The sequence below is a fragment of the Brienomyrus brachyistius genome, chromosome 9 (assembly GCF_023856365.1).
Source record: "Brienomyrus brachyistius isolate T26 chromosome 9, BBRACH_0.4, whole genome shotgun sequence".
Taxonomy (NCBI): Eukaryota; Metazoa; Chordata; class Actinopteri; order Osteoglossiformes; family Mormyridae; genus Brienomyrus; species Brienomyrus brachyistius.
The window spans coordinates 7,006,343-7,029,091 of NC_064541.1; the positions used below are offsets into that span (position 1 = coordinate 7,006,343).

The following is a 22,749-nucleotide window of genomic DNA, read 5'->3' on the forward strand; positions in this document are numbered from 1 at the left end:
GTGAGTCGGCATATTGCTTGGCAGCCAGTGAAGAACAGGACATGGGCAGCGGTAGGCTTTAGTCTTGTTGTGTACTGCGGAGAGGCGCGCTACAGTGCGGAGAGGCGCGCTACAGTGCGGAGAGGCGCGCTACAGTGCGGAGAGGCGCGCTACAGTGCGGAGAGGCGCGCTACAGTGCGGAGAGGCGCGCTACAGTGCAGAGAGGCGCGCTACAGTGCAGAGAGGCGCGCTGCCGTGCGGAGAGGAATTGTGCATTGTGAAAAAACTGGAAATCTGCAAAGTTGAAATCATGAAAAGTGCAAATCACATTGCAAGGTTGGGTAGTTTAAAAAAAAATCCTTATCTTACTGGCTACGCAACATGTGTTTTTGTGAAGTTTATTTCTTTTTTCCATTTCTTCAGTAAGTCAAATGCAGTAGATTTTAAAACTTTATTCAAATGAGAAATAAGATTTTTTTTTAATTGGCTTGATTTGAAGTGACATTTTTGGCCCCCTTCACAGCAGTAAAAATGAACATAGTTGGGATCTTTGTCCACCACAAGAGGTTTTATGTAACATGACATCATTGTGATCAGGATTTGAATACCCTAGAAACCCTTCAAGTACACCAGTAACCAACCAGCAGGAAAGCCTCCTGTGCATCAAACCACTATAAATGACATTATATTTGATCTATTGAACTGAAATCAAAAGTTACGTTAATCTTTGACACAATGAATTGGCTACAATAAACATACTAAATAGAAGGTAAACAGAGAACATTGTGGAAAACATTCTGGGGGGGAAAAAAAAAATCTAAAAAAAAAACCCTATAAAACATGCATTAAAAATCTAAAAAAATCTTTTGGACACTTAGTTCCATAAACGAACTAAATTTACTGCAACATCAGGTGTTACTTTAATTCAAAGTATTTAAGAAAAATGAATTAAGGTTAAATGAAGGCACACTACAGAATTGTATAGAAAAAAAAAACATTAGGATTGTAGGATTGCTAAAGAAATGGTTCTCAAAGCCATAAACGTATAATTATCCATTACCAATGGCAATACATCACAATTACACTGATTAAGAAATAACGTTTCTCTGATTGCACTTAATGGTCATGTGCACACACTCCCACAACACAAGATAAATACACAACAGGCAAATCAAGGTCGTGCTTTGTGACCCACCCTTACCAAATAATTATAATACCGTATCAAGAATGAATGGGCGCAGAGGGCCGGGGATTTTGCTCCAGTTTTAAAGTCTTTTAGAAGCCTCTCTACTTGTATTTGTGGACAATTTGGTAAAATGACGTAAACTTCTTAACTGCATTGCTTACATAAACACTCTCTTAAAAATTTGCATCTGTTGGGGAATAAAATTTGGATTATTGGGAATGGCCAAGTCAGTCAGAAATGGATGAGAATTCTCTGTAGCAGACTGTGTGTCCAGCAAGGAGCTGTACAAATCAGACTTTCAGAATCAAGTCTTACTGTAGCAACATATATAAAGGCAGGAATTAGAAAACTACTCGGCAATTCAGACACTTTTCTCTAGTGCACCATCTGTCTTCATCGCTGTCAGATTTCCAAAAATAAAACCCGAAATGACTCATCATTTTAACAGTTGTCAGTAGTGTTAGGAAATAAATTAAAAAGCTACTTTTACAGCAGTAGTTTGTCCTCAGCTTTCGATATTCCCCAGCTCGTGAACATCGTCTGGCTACAGTAGACATCAAAACCCTGTGAGAAGACTCGCCCCAAAAGTCAGACAGCTAACCACACCTCTCATCTGAATACTCTTCATGTTTTTGAACCATTTCAATGGTACATGGGAAAAGATAACTGCGGAATTATTTTTGGCATAAAAGATGATGCTAATAATCACATATATTCCTTGAGGAATATCTGTGGGACAGACACACAGGCCTGCCTGATTGCCAGCAGTAACTGCAGGTCGGATCTGAATCTCGGCAGCTGCCCCTGAATGCCGCTTTAAACACCTTACAGGTAAATATGCTCTTCAATGCCTCTTAGGCATCCCATTGTTTTGATTCTGCACCAGCAGCTGTCCATGTCCCAGGCTGCAGGTGTTGCCATGCCAACCCCCGGGCGGATACATGCACACCCTCTTCCTACCCCAGCAAGGCACTGCTCAATTCAGAGCAATAATTTCAATACTGACACCTCCCCCCCCCCCCCCAACACAAAATGTTCACGACTATCATCCAAATAGTCAGTTTGGATGTTAAATGCTCCGATGATTATTTATCTGTATTTTCTACAACTGCAGTCTCTAGGTGCATAAAAATTGCATACAGTACTCTGACCTGATCTTCTTATTGTACAATAATATTCCTTTTATTTATAAAATTACTAGGATTGCGACAGACACTGTGCCATCGTAAAGAAAAATTTTTTGCTTAGACTTTGCTATTCAACCTGGATATAGTTAAACAAATGGTTTTTAGACCAAGTGCACTTGCTCCTCCAAGCCAAATTTGGCGCTGTTCGGTTGGAGGCTGGAACCTGAGTCACACCCAGAGGCATCGGTGTGACCAGAATCAGTGCTACTGCGGACACTCCTATCTTCCGGTGGCACGGGCAACATGGCGTTAGCATCCATACCCACCAATTCAGGCTGTGTGGGCCTTGCTGACCCCGGTTCGTCCTCTGGGGGCAGTGTTGGCACACGTTGAGGCTCAGCTACATCACCTACCTTCGGGGAGTGGGTGAGGCCCAGCTCGTCACTTTGGCGGTCGGCACCATTTCCCAGCGGGTTGGTGATGACGTCAGCGTTTACACTGGTAGGTCTGCTTTCAGTGGAGTTGGACAAGGCACTGGTCCTCCAAGAAGGGTTTTGACCACTTGCACGCTCTGGCTTAGCATAGCGGCTAGTGACGCTGGTCAGCCTCATCGCTCTTCTGCCCCATTCCTGAAGCCCAGAGCTGCTGATGATGGCACAGGGCGCCTCTTCACCACAGGCCACAGGGTCAAGCCTAGAGGCCAAGGAGGGGTCGATCACTGCCAGAGAGGCCTGACCACTGACGGGCTCCTGGGAATCGCCAGACAAGGGGAGCCCAGACTCCTGCAGTGAAAGCTGGATAGCCAGCAGCATGTTGGGGTCATCCTCATCCAGGGAGCTTAGGGCCTGGAGGGAAAAGGGCGGCGTTGCCGTCTCTTAGCGCGTCTGCGGCCGGAAGCAGCGGAGTGGCACCAAGCCTTCGCGGGGTAGCTAGACTCACCCCCCTGGTGCCATGGCGACGGCTTGCACTCCTGGGATCTGTGTGGGATATGACAAACCGGACCCTCCGGGTCCCAGGACAGAATGAGCTCATGTGAGAAACAGGGTCCAAAAGGAGGAGCTCAAGATTCCAAACCACACCATCATTTTGTTTAGTCAGATAACATATTAGCAGGTATCTAACTAAACTGCTTTTCTGGGTTCAATGGGGCATTATGATCCGACATATCGCCTCAAACCTCATGCACAACAAACCAGCACTATGAATTAGGCCTTCAGATCCTGTCATACCCAACGGGCTGTCCATCAGCTCGGCGGGGCTGGGTGCATCGCCACGTAGGCCGGCCACATCGCCACGTTGGCTGCCCGCATCGCCATGCCTACGGAATCTGGTTCGCCGCCGCTGCTGCATCTCAGCAAACCCCTGTGACAGCACAGAGACCGCGGCCGTTCATGAGTCACAGAGCCCGTGAATTCACGAGTGTTAACAAGGTGCTACTGCAAGAGAACCAGAAGGGGGCCCCCAAGAGCCACTCCTGCTGCTGGCACCGCAGCTCAGAAAAGGCAAGAAAAAAAGAAACATTTAAAATCACATCAATATACCTCCAACAGGGGGCCTATGAAAATGTGCTGTTCTTTACTGGGAGGGAAATTCTGAAAGGTCACTTCCTCATAAAATTAAACACAGGGCAACATTTGCTAGTGGTTACCTCCTGCTGGGAGAGGACATTGATTGCTACACAGTGGTTTCTTTTGCACATAGATCGATTCTAAAAATACCCAAATTGTGATGTTGTGGGAAAGGAATCAAAAGGCAATGAGGGGCCAGGACATTTTATCAAAATGTTGCTTAATAAGCAGAACTTAAAATAGTAGAGCATGTTACAAGATGGATTTAGGAGGGTTCAGAGTATCATTTTTACCTTCCCTATGTAAAAATACAAGCATCGTCCAAGTCAAATTTATTCACATAAGCACATTTAAAAACAACATTTGTTGACCAAAGTGCTGGGGCCTGTATGAGGAAACTGGATTTCTTGCATAACTGGGTAACTTGTTAGACTTAAGGTTGTCTGGATGTAATGTAAGTGAACAAAGATAAAGTCCATTTAAACTGCGGTACCTTAAATTCAGCATGTTAAGTCCTGCTTTGTGACACAGGTGGTACAGGATCACCAAAAAGAAAAAATTATAATAAACGAACATTGAAAAAAGGCACGAGAAGAGAAAATGATCACAAAACACAGAAAATAAGATGTTAATTATATGTACTGACAGTGACACGTCAAACTGCTAATAGGATTTAAAAGCTAGTCAGCAGAAACGTCTTAAGATGGGATGGATCTCATGTCCAGGGAAAGACTCTTCCACAGTCTGGGGGCTGCGACCAAGTTTATTTTCGTTTGGGGCGAGGGATCAGCGGAAAACCCATCCTGATGACCTGTGGGGCCTGGAGGTTGTGTAGGGGACATGTGAGGTCTGCGATGTTTGAGGGGTTTAAACCATTCAAGGATATATAGACAAAGAGGAGAATTAACGTTGGTCCCAAGGCAGACTGGAAGCCGGTGGAGAGAGGCTAGGATAAAGGTTACGTGATCCCTTTTTTTGGAGCCGGTGAGAAGCCTAACTGCAGCATTCTGAGCAAGCTAAAGGTGGGCCAGGGATGACTAGTTGATTATGGTGCACAGGAAACTGCAAAAATCAAGCCTTGAGGAGAAAAAGGCATGGATAACTATTTCTAAGACACTTGAAGAAAGAAATGGTTTAATTTTTTAAATGGATGTGAGCTGGAAGAAACTAGATTTGACAACTGCACTAAGCTGTTTGTCAAACTTGAGAGCAGAATCAAGAATTACTCCAGGATTTTGGGCAAATGGCTTTATGAGGGGCGATAATTGACCTAGGTTAATGGAGATCTGTGTACTGGGAATAAGGTGGGCAGAAAACAACAATTTCTGATTTGGTTTGTTTGAGGTACAGACGTTTGGGTCATCCAGCATTTAATACCCTAAAGGCAACTGACATAGGCTTAGCGTGTAGCTATGGCTAAAGATTTGAATTCAGGGGAAGACAGAGCTGCATGGCATCTGCACAGCAGTGGGTCCAGAGTATTCTATCAAGTGGAAGCATGTAAATGGAGAAACGAAAAGGGCCTAGAATAGACCCCTGTGGGACCCCGACCGTGAAATGAGCTGAGGGTGAGAAGTTGGAAAGTTTTACAAAAAAGGAACTATTATTAAGCTAGGAGATTAATCAATTTAGAGCAGCGTCCCTTTACAGCAACCTCGTCATTCAGACATTTTATGCGGATGGTGTGGTCTGCTGTACTTAAAGCAGGCTTGAGACTGAGGAGGACTAGTAATCTACTTCCTCCCAGAATCACCTCAGAATCAATTTTTTTACAGAAAAAGGATATTTAAAGGATCTAGCAAAGGTTACAAAATTTACTCTTGAATAAACCAACAATAGAAATACCATCATCATCATCATCATCATCATCATCAGCATGGGAAACACTGAACACCTGCGGGCCCCCAGGGCGGCAGGCCGAATCCAGCCCCCAGCCCCAGATAAGTGAAATTTACTCACTACCTGCCGCTGGCTGCGTGCATTTGGACCTCTGCCTCTTTGGACACTCCCTCCGAGGTCTGACTGACTCCTCGGGGTCTTTAAATCAGGGCACAAATTAAAGAAGAGAAACAAAGAAACAAAGCTGGAATGTGACAAAGGGGCCAGAACAGCAACCTGAGGCTGGTCTGTTTGTGGGCTGACGCCTCACCTGGGGTGACACCAATCCCAGGGACTCCCAGTCCCACTCGACACCGGTGAAGCTGTGAGTGGGAAGATACCATACTGGTTACCAATACTGTTCAGAGCAGCCAGACCCTGAAACAGGTGAAGGCTCCTGTTTGCCGAGCAGCTATCACATGGGGTCATGCAGGGCTCGAACTTACAGGAGACACACGGAGTAGCAGAACACCGACCTGCGTCGCGAGGCTACAGGGGAGTCGCTGGGGGCCACGCCTCGCGCCACGGAGGCCAGGAACTCCTGCCTTTTCTGCTGTACCAGGCAGGCAGCGCGGATGATCCTGTGGCGTGGGGTGCGCAGGTATGGCCTGTTCACCTTCTGGGCGAGGTCCTCAGTTACGATCTCGAGGTCAGTCTGGAGCGTAACAGGCACACAGACAGAGGATGCTTATACCTGGGGGTATGAGGCTTTGTAATCTTGCAGGAAAGCATGGTGCTGTACCCTTCAAGGAAGATGCTTTAGTTAATAACTGATAAAATACTCCATATCTGCTCCATTTTTCATAACCGCTTCATACAGCAGAGTAGTGATGCATGCTGGGATAGGCTCTGAGGATACTTAAGTCCACCAAAATCACGGAGTAACGTAAACCCGCGTAGGAAGAGCACGCAGGCTCCACATTTATGTAGCCGAGGTGGGAATCGAGCTACGCAACTGAGTCCAGGCATGACCCCTGCACAGCGCAACAATGCTAAACTTCAAGTAGATAAACAGCATCTGGTTAACCTTTTTAATAACCATGACAAGGGATTCGCAGGTATATTAATACCTGCATCAGCTCAAAGATTTCCTTCTTTGTGCTTTTTGGCTCTAGGAAGAAGCCGTAGGGGTAAGAGCACTTCAGGACCCGGCGCGTCTTCAGCAGCTCGCGCACGGCGAGCTCGATGAACGTGGTGTCCGGAGTGTCGCCCTCTGCTGGACAGAGAACAGAATGCGATACGTAAGCAAGGGGAACGCAGACATTTCCCACGGGAATGTCGCAGACGCTGACCTCCCCTGCTCCTGCAAATACTGTAACAGGGTCTAAAAGCAGGCTCTCCTGGGCCGTAACAGAATGTATCATCAGGCAAATTGATACGTCTCTCCTAACCTCCGGCGTAGGCACGGCTCAGCTGCTCCATCTTCTCCTTTGCGCTCTTCAGCAGGCGGCGCTCCAGCTGCATGGAAAGCAGGAGATGCAAAGCTCGTCAGACGGCAGGCATGCAGGCCGGCACTGGTAGCCAGGGGGCGCTGGCTCACCTCGTAACTGTGCTCGTGGTTCTTGTAGCGCGTGTAGTAGTGCATGAAGCGGTCCAGCTCCTGATAGCTCTTGTGCTTCCTCTCCACCTGAAGGGACAGACAGCCTAAGGTTTCCGACATGTCTCGTATAATAATATAATAATATAATAGTATAATAATAAAACAAAACAAAAAAACAAAAACATAGGATAGCAAGGAGCAGAGCTGAAAGACAGACAAATGAAACAAGAGCAGGAAAATCAATGTCGGACTGGGCTGATGAAGGACCCTGATCAAGCTACAGCACCGGGACACTAGTTAGCTGTGGAAGCACCAGGGGTTGTAGGTCAACTACCCGGGGGGGGGGGGGGTGGGGGTCCTGGCTGTTTACGCTTCAGTTATTCCTCATTTTCAGTGTACACACATTGAAGTAATGTGTAAGTTGTCCAATTTCTCAAACGAAAGCATCTCCCAAGCAATGATTGGGTTGGATGTGTTCCTTTGTGTGCCCAACAATAGACTATTATTTAGTCAGCAATATGTTGGTTTACATTTAAAGGAAGTCACCCTTTTTTGTGAAGCCTGTGATGGACCATTGTGAGTCTCCGAGGCACTCGGGAGAACCATCAGCCACACACACATTCTGTGGACACAATTCCAGGAGTCTATGATATCATTTGCACATTGTTCTTTCCGGTAACCATGGCAGCGGTGGCGGGCCCCCTGACCTCAGCTGTGAGCTCCTTGGACTGCTCCTCCAGCTGCTGGATGACCTCGTAGCGCGTGCAGCGGTAGTATCCACCCGTCGATGAGCTGTGCTTTTTCCATTCCTCCAGACAGATCCAGCAAAAGTCATACTTGCACTGGGAGAGATACAAAGCACCAGGTCTGATGTTAGGGACTCAATACGAATCAATCCCCGTCAGACTGGAATAGCGAAATGAGGTCTCTGTGCCAAACGGGGGGGGTCGGGAAAGGTCACACGCCCCCCCACCCCCATACTGCATTGCTCCACAGCTCTGGTCCAGGCAGGCTGTGGTGCGGCAGCCAGCAGATTACGGACCACTATCCATCTACCGCCCACTCCATCTGCCAGTTCCTGGAGAACTGCAGCTCTGAGCTGGCTAAAGATGGACCTGCATTCGCAAGGGTGCCACATGTTTCCAAAATCATTCTCTCTTGCTACCCATGACCCTGTCCAGGAAAAGTGGGTGGGTGGATGGATAGATGGATGGACTGTTTAGTGCATCAAATGAATTAGTTTAGTGTTCTTCCTCAGTTCAGAGGAAGTAGGTGACTTAGAGTGGATGATCCTTTGAAGTTTTAAAGTGTTGCATATATAAGTTATGCTTCTTTGATGGCTGGGGATGATCACAAGTATCCCCGTGTTAGAAACTCCACTCATTCCTGCCCCCTTTCAGAGCACTCGTTCTGCATATTCTATGAATACCACAAGAGTGAGAGATGATTCTTCAGGCAGCAGAAATGACTTTTAAAAGGACATTTTAAATTTTTAACATTCGCATTTGCACTCCAAAGTGATCTGGGCGTAATGAGTCCTGTGGTCTTCTTACTGACGCATGGCTAAGTCTTCATTAACGAAATGCGGGTCCATCTATCAGGCCTTTGTTTCAGGGAAATTGAAACATCTGCATCACCTGATGTTACATTAGGGTCAATAAAAGCATCAATCAAAAAGGAAATGTGCATTTCCATATCACATTAATATTACATCCACAAGACGCAGAGTGCACAGATCTGCAATAAACATTTTAACAGCAACGAAATTCCAGGAATCTCCTGAACAAACAATTTAGTGACGTGCATCTTCGGCATGTGACAAGGTAATAATCCAGCCAAGAGCGGAAAGGATGCTCGGTGTAAACCGAATTATCTGATGATTGAGTATCCTGGCCGACTGTACCAGGAAGTGCCCTCCCATGGCAGGAGCGGGGTGGAGCAGCTCCTCCATACCTTGGCGCACTGCATGTGGTTGCAGCCCTCGTTCTTCTGGATGGGTGACTTGCAGTTGGGGCAGGGCTTGGAGTTGGTAAGCAGCCACAGGCAGTTAGCGGCGTCTTCGCAGGCCTCACTCACGCCAGCCACTTCTCAATAAGGGAGAGAGTCAGAAGCACTGGCCTCGGGATCCCAGGAACAAGTTACCGAGGGGGGCACCCTCACAGGACAGGTTTAAACATCTGACACAGCAGAGGCTACAGGAGACACTATTCAAATGGAAGATATATCGACACACAGCATATTTACAGACACACATGCTGCATCTGACAATCAGATAGGGTGCAGAACATTCATGCTAGAAATGCAGCAAACCCTGCTCTTTTATGGCAGCGTTTCCCAATCCGCTCCTGCACACAGTCCACATTTTTGCTGCCAGTAGGAAGCAAAAATGTGGGCTGTCGGGCAGGAAGCTGAGAGGGAAAACGCTGTTTTAAGGAATTTCCCTCCTGAAGTGAGCAAGCAAGTCAGTCCATTGTCATATTCATGAGGACGCAAGTAGTGGATAGTTCATGGGTGTGTGTATCACAGCATGATTCATAATGCTTCAGAAGGGGAAAAAAAAAAAAAACTCAGTATCGAGTCACAGAAAAACACCCAGAAAACAGAGAGACATACAAACAGGAAGGCATGTACACACACACACACACACACACACACACACACACACACACACACACACACACACACACACACACACACACACACTCTATACACCAGGTACATACAGTCAGTTACATACAGGAAAACACTTACATTCCTCTGGCTTCATCTCAGTCACTTTCTGGAGCCACTTGGTCCAGGTCTGGCAGTCGCACGGCTCGTGGGCCTCTCCAAAACACTCCCTGCAGACAGGAACACACACTGCACTGCTGATACACACAACTTTTGCTGGTAAACCTCAAACCAGCGACACCTTGAGATCGATCCCATCACCAGAGAGGAGGAGGAAGTCTCTTTATGGAGTGCATTGAAACACAACAAGAGAACTGCTATCAGCTTCTATCAGCATGTAGTGCGGAAGTGGGGGGGGGGGGGGGGGGGGGCAACACAAGTTAACTGTGTGAACCAAAACAGACATGGTGACGTCTATGTAGACTCTGCCCCTGGGGTCACTATGCAGCATACAGACCCCCCTCCCCCCGGCCTGCCACGAGGCAGCGGACATGCATGAGCACGGTTCAGGAGCAGCGTGCTGACCAGCAGAACAGGTGGCCTCTTCCACAATCCACAGCAGGTGCCTGAAGCACGAGCAGCGGCTCGGAGGAGCCGGCGTCAGGGCCGCGCTGGGACAGCCGCACCGCCCGCTCACAGCCCGCCCGGGGACACCAGCGGATCAGCGGGTTGTTCTCCACAAAGGCCTGGTTAAAGGGGGGAGGGGTGCAAAGTGAGTTAAACCAAGACACCCCACACAGGAGGAGCCAAATATACTGCTGTCGTTTTCTTCTCACTCATTTAAAAAAGTAACTATTTTAATTCGGGGCCAACAGCAGAGAAGCTGTTATAACAAACCCCCAGGCAGGGCTAACATTGCTGAGGAGATTATCTAGCTTAATTTCCCCCCCCAAAAAAAAAAAAACAAAAAAAAACAAAATTCAGTACATTTACATGCACATTAAGAAAATTGTGTTAGTACAACTGAAATCTGACTTTTGAAGAAGTACATGCAAACATGTTAGTCCGACTGAAATTGAACTAAATACAATTTCTATTCCATGGAGGATTAATACTCCAAGACAATGCAATTGGGAGTCTTTTTACTCCTGCATGTATACATTCGGTCTGAAACTGGCGTAGACACCACGCGCATGCACCCCAGTGTGTGCCGCCCCCCCCCAACCCCACCCCCCCGGGTGGTGACCCAGAATTAACAGAAGAATCTGGTACACAGAAGCAGCATGAAGCATAGCAGAGGTTGAGTTGTTGGCACTCAGGCACCATGTCGTCTTCCTTTGGTACAATGTACCGCATGTGTGAAATGTACCACGCTGTCAAGCTGTCCAGTTCACCGCTCAAATAAAGGGTGCTTTGCCACGGCCCCAGGTACTACACTTTGGTACTTCAAAAAAGTACTTGAAGTACCGTACTTTGTGGGTGTTGGTTTTCCACTGGCGTAAAAACTGGTTCCGGCACCAAATGCCATGGAGGTGGGATATTTTGTACTGAATCCTAAAGATGGCTGTATTCAGATGGGATGACATGCAATATTAATACCAACATTGCATCATATGCACATCCAATTCTTACATCGCTATTCAGCTAGATTAAGATCAGGCCTTTTCTTACCTTCATTTTGGTACGGATATTATAGTGCAGGGAGTTAAAGTCTCACTAAAACATTTTTACTCTGTCATAGGAAAAATAAACTTACCAAGTTTTTCAATTTTAATGATTTATTTTCAAGATTATCCATTATATGCATCAATCAGCTTAAAGTTTACTTCTGTTACTTTTGCATGAGTGTCACGCTCGTTTTCATCTCTGCTGTTTCAATCACTCCTAGATGATTCCACGGGAAATTTATGTTGAACTTACCCCAGTATTTATGACAAAAATCACTTTGCAATATTTGAAAAATTTCCAATACCGTGCTGTCATAGTATATTATACAAAATACTTTATTTCTTGTTATGCTATCCTGACCTTGTTGTATGTGTTCTTCCAACCAGATCGCAATAAAAGCTTGTGTCAATTCATTTATCCACGTATGCACCATAATCGATCCACCATAATTTTTTTTGAGATATCTGTGATGTAATAGGTCAAGCATAAAAAAGGCCAATACTAATAAGCCGAAAGAAGCCATACCATGACCTATTGTAGTGGAGTCAGATATACTTCAATCAATAATTCGATCCCCCTCCCGTACATGTATACTGGGACAAGGACAGTAGTCTGATTAAATGGCAGAGTTGAGCTATAATCATAGCTTTACTTAGCTGTGCATGTAAATGTACCGAGTGTTGATAGAAATATTGTCAGTGTAAACACTGAATCATCACATCTCCTGACAAAGAGCTGCCGTGTCATTTTCACCAGCCTCCCCAACAAACATCTACCTTTATATCAAACTGGAGGTAACGCCTGTCCATCTCCCGGGAGACCACGCTCTCAATGATCTCTACGGGAACCAACTGAAAGCAGTCGTGTGCCGGGCAGCGGATGCCATGAGCGACACCTTCCTGGATCTTCAGGTTCAAAAACCTGATGGACAAATACAAAGAAAGATGTGAAACACAGTGGCCGGGCACTGGACCAGTGTGCTGTGAGCTCAGCAAGAAACTGCTAAAGAGGGGCGTCGGCACATCACAAAGCACATCACCGCAAAGAAAGAATACATCACAGGGAAACGTAAAAAAAAAATCAACATGGACACATTACCCTTCCCAGCATGCTCTGCAGAACTCATGTCCACACGGCATGTCCACGGGCTCCTCAAACTCTGAAATGCTGCACATGCAAATGCCGCACTGCAAGGGGGGGGAAATGGGAGATTCAGGAACAGAAGCAGACACACATGTCACAGAGCTTTCAAAAGCCATCAAAGCGTCGACAGAGGCAAACAAATGCGGTCACTGAGATTTATGGAAGCATTTCATTCCCCGCAGGGGACAAATGATGTAACCAAGCAAACAGAGTATTGAAAGAGTGAGAGGTAGATGTGGCATAGCGCCCTCCAGTGGCTGAAAGGGTAAAAATCATAAAAGTGTAGTGCGCTACTATACACAAAACTTTTAAAAACACTTAAAATACACTGTACTGCCACTTCATTTCCCCATCATTAAAGTACAAGAGCATGCAGGAGAAGGTGCATAAGCTGAACTCGGGTGTGAGGCATGACTCCACCTAATTCCAGGCACAGTAATTAACGAACGTACCAAGTAACTTCTGAAAGAAGCCTTAGCAACATGGCAGACCAATAATGATGTGGCTACTGACAGCTCATTTCCACCAAAGTTGTGCCAGAACCGGTGCCGGGCTTAGTCCCAATCTGGAACCGATTACGCGCATTTCCACCACAGAAAACTGGCCCTGAGCAAGAAAAAGAAAAAAAATGGCTCTCTCATCCGAACGTCCGCATTTTTTTCTGGTTCGGCAGCTTATAAAAACTTAAAATTCGAAACATCAAAATAAATCCATAAACCAGGGTTAAAATAAACCTTTTCTCACTTCCGCTTATTTCTTTTCCGTACTTTTTTAAAAACTGGTGGAAATGCAGGCAGGTTCTCAAAAAGGCACCAAGTTCGAAGCAGCTCAGAACTGGCACCAGCACTGTTGGTGGAAACCGGTTCAGCACGCAACATTGAGGAGCACATCAGGGAACATCACAGAAGGGCCTCCTCTATTCTGCTAACTAACATGACGGAAAAGGAGTCATTAAGGAGCTTTGAGGACGCCTAAGCTGAGGGCCTCAGGAGGAGGCCTGCTGAAACAGCCTGATCGAGGTCCCTGCCGAAGGGGCCAGAGGTGAAGCTACGTGTGATAACAGGAGCAGGACGCTGGTGCTCCGTCAGCTGCAGAAACGCACTGCGGGGGGGGGGGGCAATATGAACTGCACTCAGCAGTCTGCACAAAAGTAGCCGCTGTTCCCCAACAATACGGACAGTGATCTGCGAGGATGCAATTGTTCACCAGGCCGCTTGACGTTATGTGTAGAACAAGGAGAAGCTTTGAGGGCCCCAAACAAAGACGACCACAGTGAAACAGGCACACATCGAGTTTCCCCGTTCTGCTTAACACTCTACCAATACAGATTTAAAAAGCACGTTTGCTGAATTTGATTCGGATTCCTGCTTCACAAAAAGGGCACGTTCTGTTTCGAACCATCTGTGGGTCAGCGGCGAGACGGTCAGGCTCGACTCACTGAGGGCGTCTCCTCCGTTCCCGGGGGGGCTGAGGTCGTCGGGTGACGTTGCTGAGGATGGGGCAGTGCGGGGGTTCCTGGGCGATGGCAAGGTGTCCCAGGCATTGTAGCCACGAGGGGGCGGAGCAGGCATCTGCACCCCGGAGCGACGGCAGCAGCTCTCTGCGCTGGACATCCAAGCTTCCAGCAGCTTCTCCCTGTCCCAGTCTGAGAGGGGGAACCCAAGTCATCATTTCATTCCCATCTCAGAAGAGAACATCTGCAGACATGGGCTTACAGAGCAGGTGGGGGGGGGGATTATTACCATGCGCCCGCAGCAAGGCCTCGGCGGTGAAGAGAGGAACCTGCAACATGTCAGCGGTCTCCACAATGAGCACATCCTTTAAGCGACGCAGGTCCTGCGGTCCCAGACCCTCATAGAGCTGCATGGAGGAGGATGAGGAGGAGGAGGAGGAGGAGGGTAAGCCATCTATGCTGCCATTACGCCTCCAGGGGACATACAGTGAGAGCAGGAGCATAATCTCAGAGACTCTAGTCCCCAACCTTAAACTGGTCTACAAAAACCTGCACTGTCACGCGACTCTCCCGAACCAGCGGAAAGCACAGCGACGGCGAGCCCCACCTCCCCACGGTTCAGGTCTGCATATTCATCCTCAACGCCCTCGGGGTCCCCAGCGAAAACCATGAGCGACTCGAGGCTGAGTGCCAGTCGGCGGTGACCCCGTCCCTCTGCAGCGTCGCACGGGGTCTCCCTGTCCTCGTTTTCGGCAAAGAGATCTGCACCGCTCTTCACCAGCAGCTGCGGGGCGAGACCCCTGGGTTAGGTCTTGATACGGGGGGGGGGGAGTAATGGTCAAATCAATCACCTCAGTTAACCAACCTCCCATCAGACTAAACCAGCAAGCAACTAGCAGTCAATCCAACTACGGATTCTGAAACCCAACTCCCCCCAGTACGACCAGAAGTAAATCTTTATGAATATGACATCATTAAAAAGACTGCTTAATGAGGCAGGTTGGAGGGTGAATAGGGTTTATGGGATGTGACTTCAAGGTTCAGGGATGACCCACCTCCACACATGCCTCCATCCCTGAGGCAGCCGCATAGTGCAGACATGTGTTCCTCTTGTCGTCAGTGGCATTGATGTCAGCGCGTTCATACTCGCCATGGTCCAGCCGGGCGCCGGTCCATTGCAGCACGACCCGTATGCAGTCCAGCCGCCGCCGCTCATCGCCCTCTGGAAGCAGGATGCGCGGCCCCATGCAGAGCAGGTGCAGGGCGACCTCGTCGCGCATGTTGCGCTTGTTGGGGTTCCCGTCTTTGTTCAAGAGAAAGCACCTGGAGATGGGGGGGGGGGGGATGCGGCACAGGAGTGAGGATGGCACGGTGACCCTCCCCCCCTCCAAGACCACCATAGCGCACCACTACGGAAACGTTATAGAGCGGTGAGCCGTCAGCGATATGGACGCCGAACGAGTGGGGGGCCGAATCAGCGCCAACTCCCCCGGTTGTCAACGGTGACAGGGAAACCTTCCTCACGCTCCTCAGGCTTTGACAGGTTTGAACAGGACCCATACAATGTGTCGCTAAATGTTAATAAGGACAAAAGACTGACAGGCTCCTACGACCTTTCAGGAAAATCCTGTAACTAATCCCTAACCAAACTTACTCTGGCTTCAGTTTGAACTTTTTACACCAGTGACTTCTGCAATGTCACACAATCACAGATTTTTAGTCAGTTTCCTTGCAAGCATAAAGTAACACTCAGAGTGTAAATGGGGAGTCCATGTTAAACAGGGCAGGTCACTATGGCAACACAGCATTTCAGCAACCCACTCCATTAAGACACAGATATTATTTTGATAAAAAGCAATTGTTCTCTCACAAATAAGGGACAATATGAATTTGTTTATATATATATATATATATATATATATATAAATACGGGTTCTCTCTCTTGGCATGCAGACTTTGCTCACGGTTTGGGGGGGCTTTGGGTTTATCCAAGTCTGCCTGTCTACATCGAGGGGCCCCTGATATGACTTGCAGGGCAACTTAACGCGCCATGCGACAGGATGAATGGCTACACAGACCCAGACTTCCTATTAGCCAAACAAAGCATCCAAACATCGTTCAAGGCTTGAACCCCCCCCAACCGGAGCATTTTAATTTATGGTTTACCACCATATACGCTGTACTGGAGCTGGGAAAGAATCTCAAAATGGAATTGTGATAAAAATGGTCAGTTTTGACATTTTTACTCTGTACGGATAGATCACACAGCAAAAATGTGACAATAGCCTGGATGTTTATCGATATGCATGCTTTACTGTTCTTGTGTCATGTATCCAGTTGATGGCATCTTCCACTGTCGATTTACCGTTTCAATACTGAAGATCAGGAGTACGGAGGATGGTAAAAATCCCCAGATGTCGTTCTTCCCCCCTCCATCCCCAAATATCAACGATGCATTTGTTGTATCCTCGACAACGAGAACAATCCCATGATTCAGCTGCATCCCAAAATCGTTCCTGGGAGGCTAGGTAGCAAAACCGCTCTTGCCAAGAACACAAGTATGTTCTTTGCAGTTTTTTTGGCTTACTTGTCAAAGTACACTGTCAATTCCTACTGCAAAGCATTGTTGGAGTCTCAAGGAATAAAGAAAGCTCTGCGGGGGGGGGGGGGGGGGGGGGGGTGAGTGGAACCGGCAAGGGTGAAAGCGGCGGTGAAGGTGAAGTTACATTTTTTAACAACTTCCTCATATTTCGAGGATAATGTAACACTACGTAAATTATTTGGAAGCAGTTTGGATTTTTTAAAACGGAACACAGCTCAGATTAAGCCGGTCTGCAAAATCTCATAAATCAGTACCAACCAAGATGGGAAACACAAGAAATTTTTTCCGTCACCTGAAATGGTACCATCTCAGTGACGGTACTAACAGGAGGAAAATGCCAGCCCACGTTAAACTGCGAATGCTTGTGTCTGGGCTAAGTGGGGCTGTAACGAAGCACCAAACGATCATGTGGTCTTTTGTGGTCACTGCCCCAAACGAAAAGCAATCAAAAAGGAGCAAGTATGTAACAAGCACAGTAACACACTGTACAGCAAATCACATAAATGTCTCTGAGCACAGGGAAGAAACACGGATTCAGAGCTGGGCTGCAGGTACGAACTCCCTGGCAGAAAATACTTTTCTCAATCTGCGCTGCCTCATCTTTACCTAGAGCCCCCTGGAAATCTGGAAATTTGGCTAAGCGGTTTAGCCATTACCGCCGACCTGCGGTCCAACCGTGCGTCGGAGCCACATGTGAGCCTCACCGTTCATTCCGCCGACGAGGAGCGGGATGCTTACAGACCGCATACCAGCATCAGCCTCCAGGCAAAGCGGAACCTGGCAGTTTGCATAGTTAAATGTTTGTGTTGTATTATTCTAAACTACAGTGTTTACATTTGGTGCTTTTTTGCGGATTTCTTCTTGTAAAAATGTCTACATCATGTTTACATTATGGGGCAGCGTATGATTCTGTGGGCTAGGCCTCTGTGTCTGTGACAGGAAGGGTGCTGGTTTGAGCCCCACTTTGCCAGAATAGCCATGTCTGCGGGCCCTTGAGCAAGGCTTTTAACCCCCAGCTCCATGGGCGTCACTGCAGTCGGCTGCCATACACTGCCAAGCTCGCCCTTACCTGCATATGCATCTGTGTCATGGAGAGCAAGACGGGGTTGGAGAGAATTTCCCCACAAATTCTCAGTAAAGTGTTATATTTTTGTTAATCTTCTAAAATTTACTACCGAACACACTTGTTTCTTCGGACATTATCGAGATACTCTACATTTTCAAATTAAATATCGTTATAAATATCAATATGGAAAAAATATTTTTTTGCCAAATCACAGAGCCCTACGCTGTACACTGCGAAGGCACTTTTACAGCTCATTGGCACTTATTCTCTACCTCATTTGCATTTTGCCTTCATCTGTATTTTGCATGCAAATTTCACTCAATTTGTATGTACTTACCCATTCCTACATTCGTGTTTTATAATGGCAGCAGCATGCTGAACATGCTGTCTGGTCAAATACAGGATCGCGACACAGATTAAAATTCAGCAATCTGCTAACGGCCACAATCAAGACATTCTTCCCTGTGCACAATCAATTATTTAACAGATTTTAAGAGCCATCGGGGATTAAGTAATTATTATTATAAAAAACACACACACCAAACACTTCCTCTGCTTATGTTTATAAACTATATATATCCACACACTATAAAATATATTAATACTGCTATTATTAACCTAAGATAATGATATAATCTCAGACGTGAAGAATGCTTCCATGCCCAGTAAAGGGTGTCCCACCCAAGCTGTCGCTCTAATTTTTGCTGAACACTGACTCTACAGTTCAGCTGGAGCACAGCACACCAGCGCACAGATCCATTCTCCTCACAGTAATAGGGCAGCGGCAGCTTTCAGAACAAAAGCTGTGGCAGCAAATCACTGCCGACACTGCGTTCCAACCGACGTACATCTGTGGAAGTTGCAGTGAAACTCAACCCGGCGGAGGCAGCGTGGCCGGCTGAAGCTGATCGCTGTGGTCATCAGACTCAGCAGGCTTTTTAAGCGAGATGGTCGGGGACCTCAGAGGCTATGGCCTCCGGGAGAGGTCTGTGATCGCACACTTGACCACAGCAGACCTCGGGACACCACCCATACGCTCCGCTCCATAGCAAGAAACACCCAAAGATCAATTAATGCTGAGTAAGAGACCACCTGAGATCACCTGATTTTCACCCAAAAAACAGCAAATAAACACAACCATCACACCAAAAACTGAGTGAGCGTGAGCCTGTGACCAGGAGCGAATCAGAGTGACACAATGACCCGTAATCGGGGGGTGACGTGCTGGCCTGTCGAACCGGACCTGAGCAGCCGGACCATGGCGTGTCTGGAGGCGTAGTGCAGTGGCGTGTTGTGCTGGTATGGCTCCCCGTAGGAGGCGTTGGGGTCCAGGGACTCCCTGAACTGCGGGTTTCCCTCGTAGATCTGGGAGGCCAGGCCCTCGTCTCCACCGATAAGGGCCTTGCGGAACTTGCCGCCCGTGTTCCCCATGGGTTAGCGTCAGGCGGGGCGATGAGGCCGCCCCCACAGCACTGGGGCGTCTTCGGCAAGTCGGACGAGCCGCATCACGCCAGGATCCTCACCGGGAAGAGCTGGGAGCGAAGGAACAAGGCAAAAAATTAACATCTGGAGAAAAATTCCCCACTCGGTTTGATTGGAAAAGTAAGTAGCCACAGAGTAATAAACATCCTACAGGAATAATAACCTGCTACTGTCGAGGATACTCTCAGATTTACAGACAGTCAATCACAGCATAAATAAATACACTAGCTCACAGAGATTACAAGCTACACTTCAGAGTGACACACGGAACAGATCTGTTCCAAGTGCCAACACCAGAATTCGGTCAACTTCGGCATCCAGGAAAAAAGAAGGCCAGGCTCCTCCTGACTCCAGCTGGAATCACGGAAGGACTGGTGAGCCACTGGAATTCACCATGGCACCCCCCTCCTGCACATGGATCATACCGGGGTCGCCAGCACCGGTTCTGATGCAGAGCCCGCCCCTGAGTCAGCGTATTCCAGCACGTTAAAACTGATCTACCCTTAACGTTTGTTTGCCTGAGCAGCTCTGGGACAGGACCAACCGGTCGGGTGACAATCAGAGAGGGGCGTGGCTAACAGAAGGAACCTCAGGCAGGCCACTGAAAGGAACGCATGCAGCAGCGGCTGGCCTGTACCAATTTAAATCGGGAATCGGGGAGGGAGGGTTACAGGACCAATGGCGCATTCCAGAAAGCAGCCCAGCAGTTTCAGGCTGATTCCCCGAAGTGATTTAAGAGTATGAGGCAATAATAACTCTAAAACATAAGACGTTAATCATGCCATAAGACAAGCAGTGAACAAAAAGGAGCATTACATCTACAGCACAGATATAATCATTATTTTAAAAGCAAATATACATATATATAATAATTACAGTCCACTATGGCAAGCTCAACAAACACAAATCAGATTCTGTTTGTAAACAAAAATCGGCATTTACATTAACAGATGGGATAGTGAGCAGCTTAGAACCACAGGATACTTTGCAAACCAGTTCTTCAGTCTTTTAAAATGTGACAATTCCAGCTGAATGTCACACTGGAACAGGGACAATGGCCAGCTTGGCTCTCTGGCCTCTTCCGTACAATCGGTGAGCTTCCCCTCACAATAACCCACCATAATCCAGTCTACTGTTTACACCACAGTGTTTCTTTGTTTTGCTCACATGCATGTGAGAAATCCCATTTAAATCTCACCATCACAGCAGGCCAAGATACTAGTTAGTCCAGTTGCTTCTGAATAGTATGAAAATTAGGTAAAAAAAAAAACGTTTTTCAGATGAGGCCTGATGATTGCGCTTCCAGAGCTTCCGCTACCCTGGCTTCCATCCCCTCACCACGACCTTCTAGGACGTGATGTTGCACGCTTGAGTGTCTCAGAAAACTGCACCTACAGGCGGCGAAGCTTCACAGCTGCCTACGTGCCTCATCATCCCAAACTCAACCCAGAGAGCAAAAGACACAGTCCCCCCCCCCCCCAAATTTTCCAAGACGTCTTCTATCTCTTGCAGAAATCCAACCCCAGAGCCCTGAGATTTGGCTCCGCCAGACCAAAGCCCAATTTGATTTTCCAGTAACGATGCTTAATGGGCGAGGGCTGCTGGGAAATTACAGCGAGGCCGTAACCCATGGCAAGCTTACACCACACTGACCCCGCGTTTCGGCCGGTCACCATGGCAACTCTGTGGCCAGAGGAATGCCGGAGGAGACAGTCCCTGATGTGCAGGTTAGAGAAAGTGCACCCAACAACCCCCCTGCCTCAGTGAGACATTTATGAGCCCCGTCAGGTGATGTCATCAAACAGCTGTCATTAGCAGCAGAGGGAGGTCTTCCTCTTAGAAATCCCAAGATTAGGCTCCATCTTCAGCCTCAAAATAAATGCTGTAAACTTTAGCAATTTCACAATCACACTGGCTTCACCAGCTTATCCACTTCATGCCCTCCTGGAACCAAAGTGGATGGGATGGCAGAATTTTTATGATACTTGGAAATGAGATTCTGGGCAGCATAAAGATCTCAGGTGCTACTGGGTGAAGCTGGCTGCTTCTCGCCCAGGTAACCATCTACCCCTGTGGGCTCCGAGACCGTAAATGCCAGGGTGATTAGTCACGGCCGGAGTGCACAGTCACGGCCCAAAAGGGAGCACCCAGCACTGGTTTCCTGCTTTTGCTGGCTGAAAATTCCAGCAAGTGCTCTGGAAGATAATCAGGACAGAAACAGCTTCCCGTGCTTTTCAAACGTAGTTTATATATATATATATATATATATATATATAAGATTTTGGTCATTTTTACATAACAGGGACAAATATAAATGAAAACAAGTAAAACATGTCCTTATTGGGTGAAATTTATAAAACACAGAAACAAGAGCGAAAAGAAACTAAAATTAGGCTCATTTTTTTACTTTATAAAGACTGGCGTTCAGCTTTTCTTTGGTTCTCGCTTTGACAGCGAAACTTCCCACAAATACTTTCATTCGTGCTGAACCTGTAAAAGACCTGCTTATCACACACACACACACACACACACACACACACACACACAACCTCTGCCGAAAATGCAACAGCGCAAATCAAGCCCCCCGTTTGCTTTAGTTACGATGCAACATATTCAAGTCGGTGTCATACAAAGTTTGGTCAACCATGCGAGGTGCGACTCGTGCAAATGATCGCGGTGCCCTGTGAAACTCCTCGGCTCTTTGTTAGGCGACCAGGTCTCTCTCAACTAGTAGCTATCAGCCATAGTCCGGCAACACCTTACGTTAATACCATCGATAAAGAGGCAAGGCATAAAATCAGCAATGCACGGCATGAGTGTAACTGCAACATAACGCCAGGCGTGAGAGAGTTATCATGCCAACGGCTTCAGCATCACGCGATATAAAAATAATAATAATAATGATGATGATGATGATAAGAAGAAGATCAGCTGATATGTGAACAAAAGCTTCAGTACAGACCATCCAGCTGCAGCGCCGGACGCCGGAGACACGATGCACACCCCCGGTGAGTGAAGGCAGCTAGAGCCAGCAGATACACTGCTTTAATCAGCCAAGGAGCCTTCTACCAAAACTGAACAGATCTGCGTTGTAACGCTAAAGAAAATACACAAATACACTTACAAATGCACCCTTTTCCTCCGAGGCAGGGAGCTGGTGCCAATCCGCGGTTCCGATCCCTCGCCGCCGGCTCCCCGTCCCTTTGGCTCCGTCTCCTCTCTGTTTCTCTCTCGGTTCCCCAGCGGCCGCTACATCACCGGCTTCGACCCGGAAATACTCAAGCTTCTCCATTCAGACGCTACGGGCGCGGAGTTGCGACGTGATCATGGGCAGCAGGGATTTTATTTGGATGAAGAAGAATCAATAGGTTTTTCATTTAGTTAGATAGCTTCAGTGTTTATTTACTTATTAACTGCAACACTTAGGCCGATATGTGAACCAGATTT

The 22,749-nt window shown here is 47.4% G+C and overlaps 1 protein-coding gene across 1 annotated transcript; it reads right to left on the minus strand.

Annotated features, from left to right (window-relative positions):
- Window positions 1–416: 416 nt before the first annotated feature.
- LOC125748258 (ankyrin repeat and IBR domain-containing protein 1-like) lies at window positions 417–22,411 on the minus strand. Its single transcript, XM_049024181.1, is given in 22 exon segments — window positions 417–3,137; window positions 3,232–3,269; window positions 3,522–3,654; window positions 5,823–5,897; window positions 6,010–6,061; window positions 6,215–6,393; window positions 6,809–6,954; window positions 7,130–7,196; window positions 7,279–7,365; window positions 7,986–8,120; window positions 9,232–9,362; window positions 10,030–10,118; window positions 10,474–10,634; window positions 12,333–12,477; window positions 12,655–12,743; window positions 14,138–14,165; window positions 14,167–14,344; window positions 14,442–14,559; window positions 14,760–14,936; window positions 15,208–15,475; window positions 19,064–19,352; window positions 22,265–22,411. Coding segments are annotated over 21 exon segments (3,168 nt in total). The 5' UTR covers window positions 19,252–19,352; window positions 22,265–22,411; the 3' UTR covers window positions 417–2,453.
- Window positions 22,412–22,749: the final 338 nt, after the last annotated feature.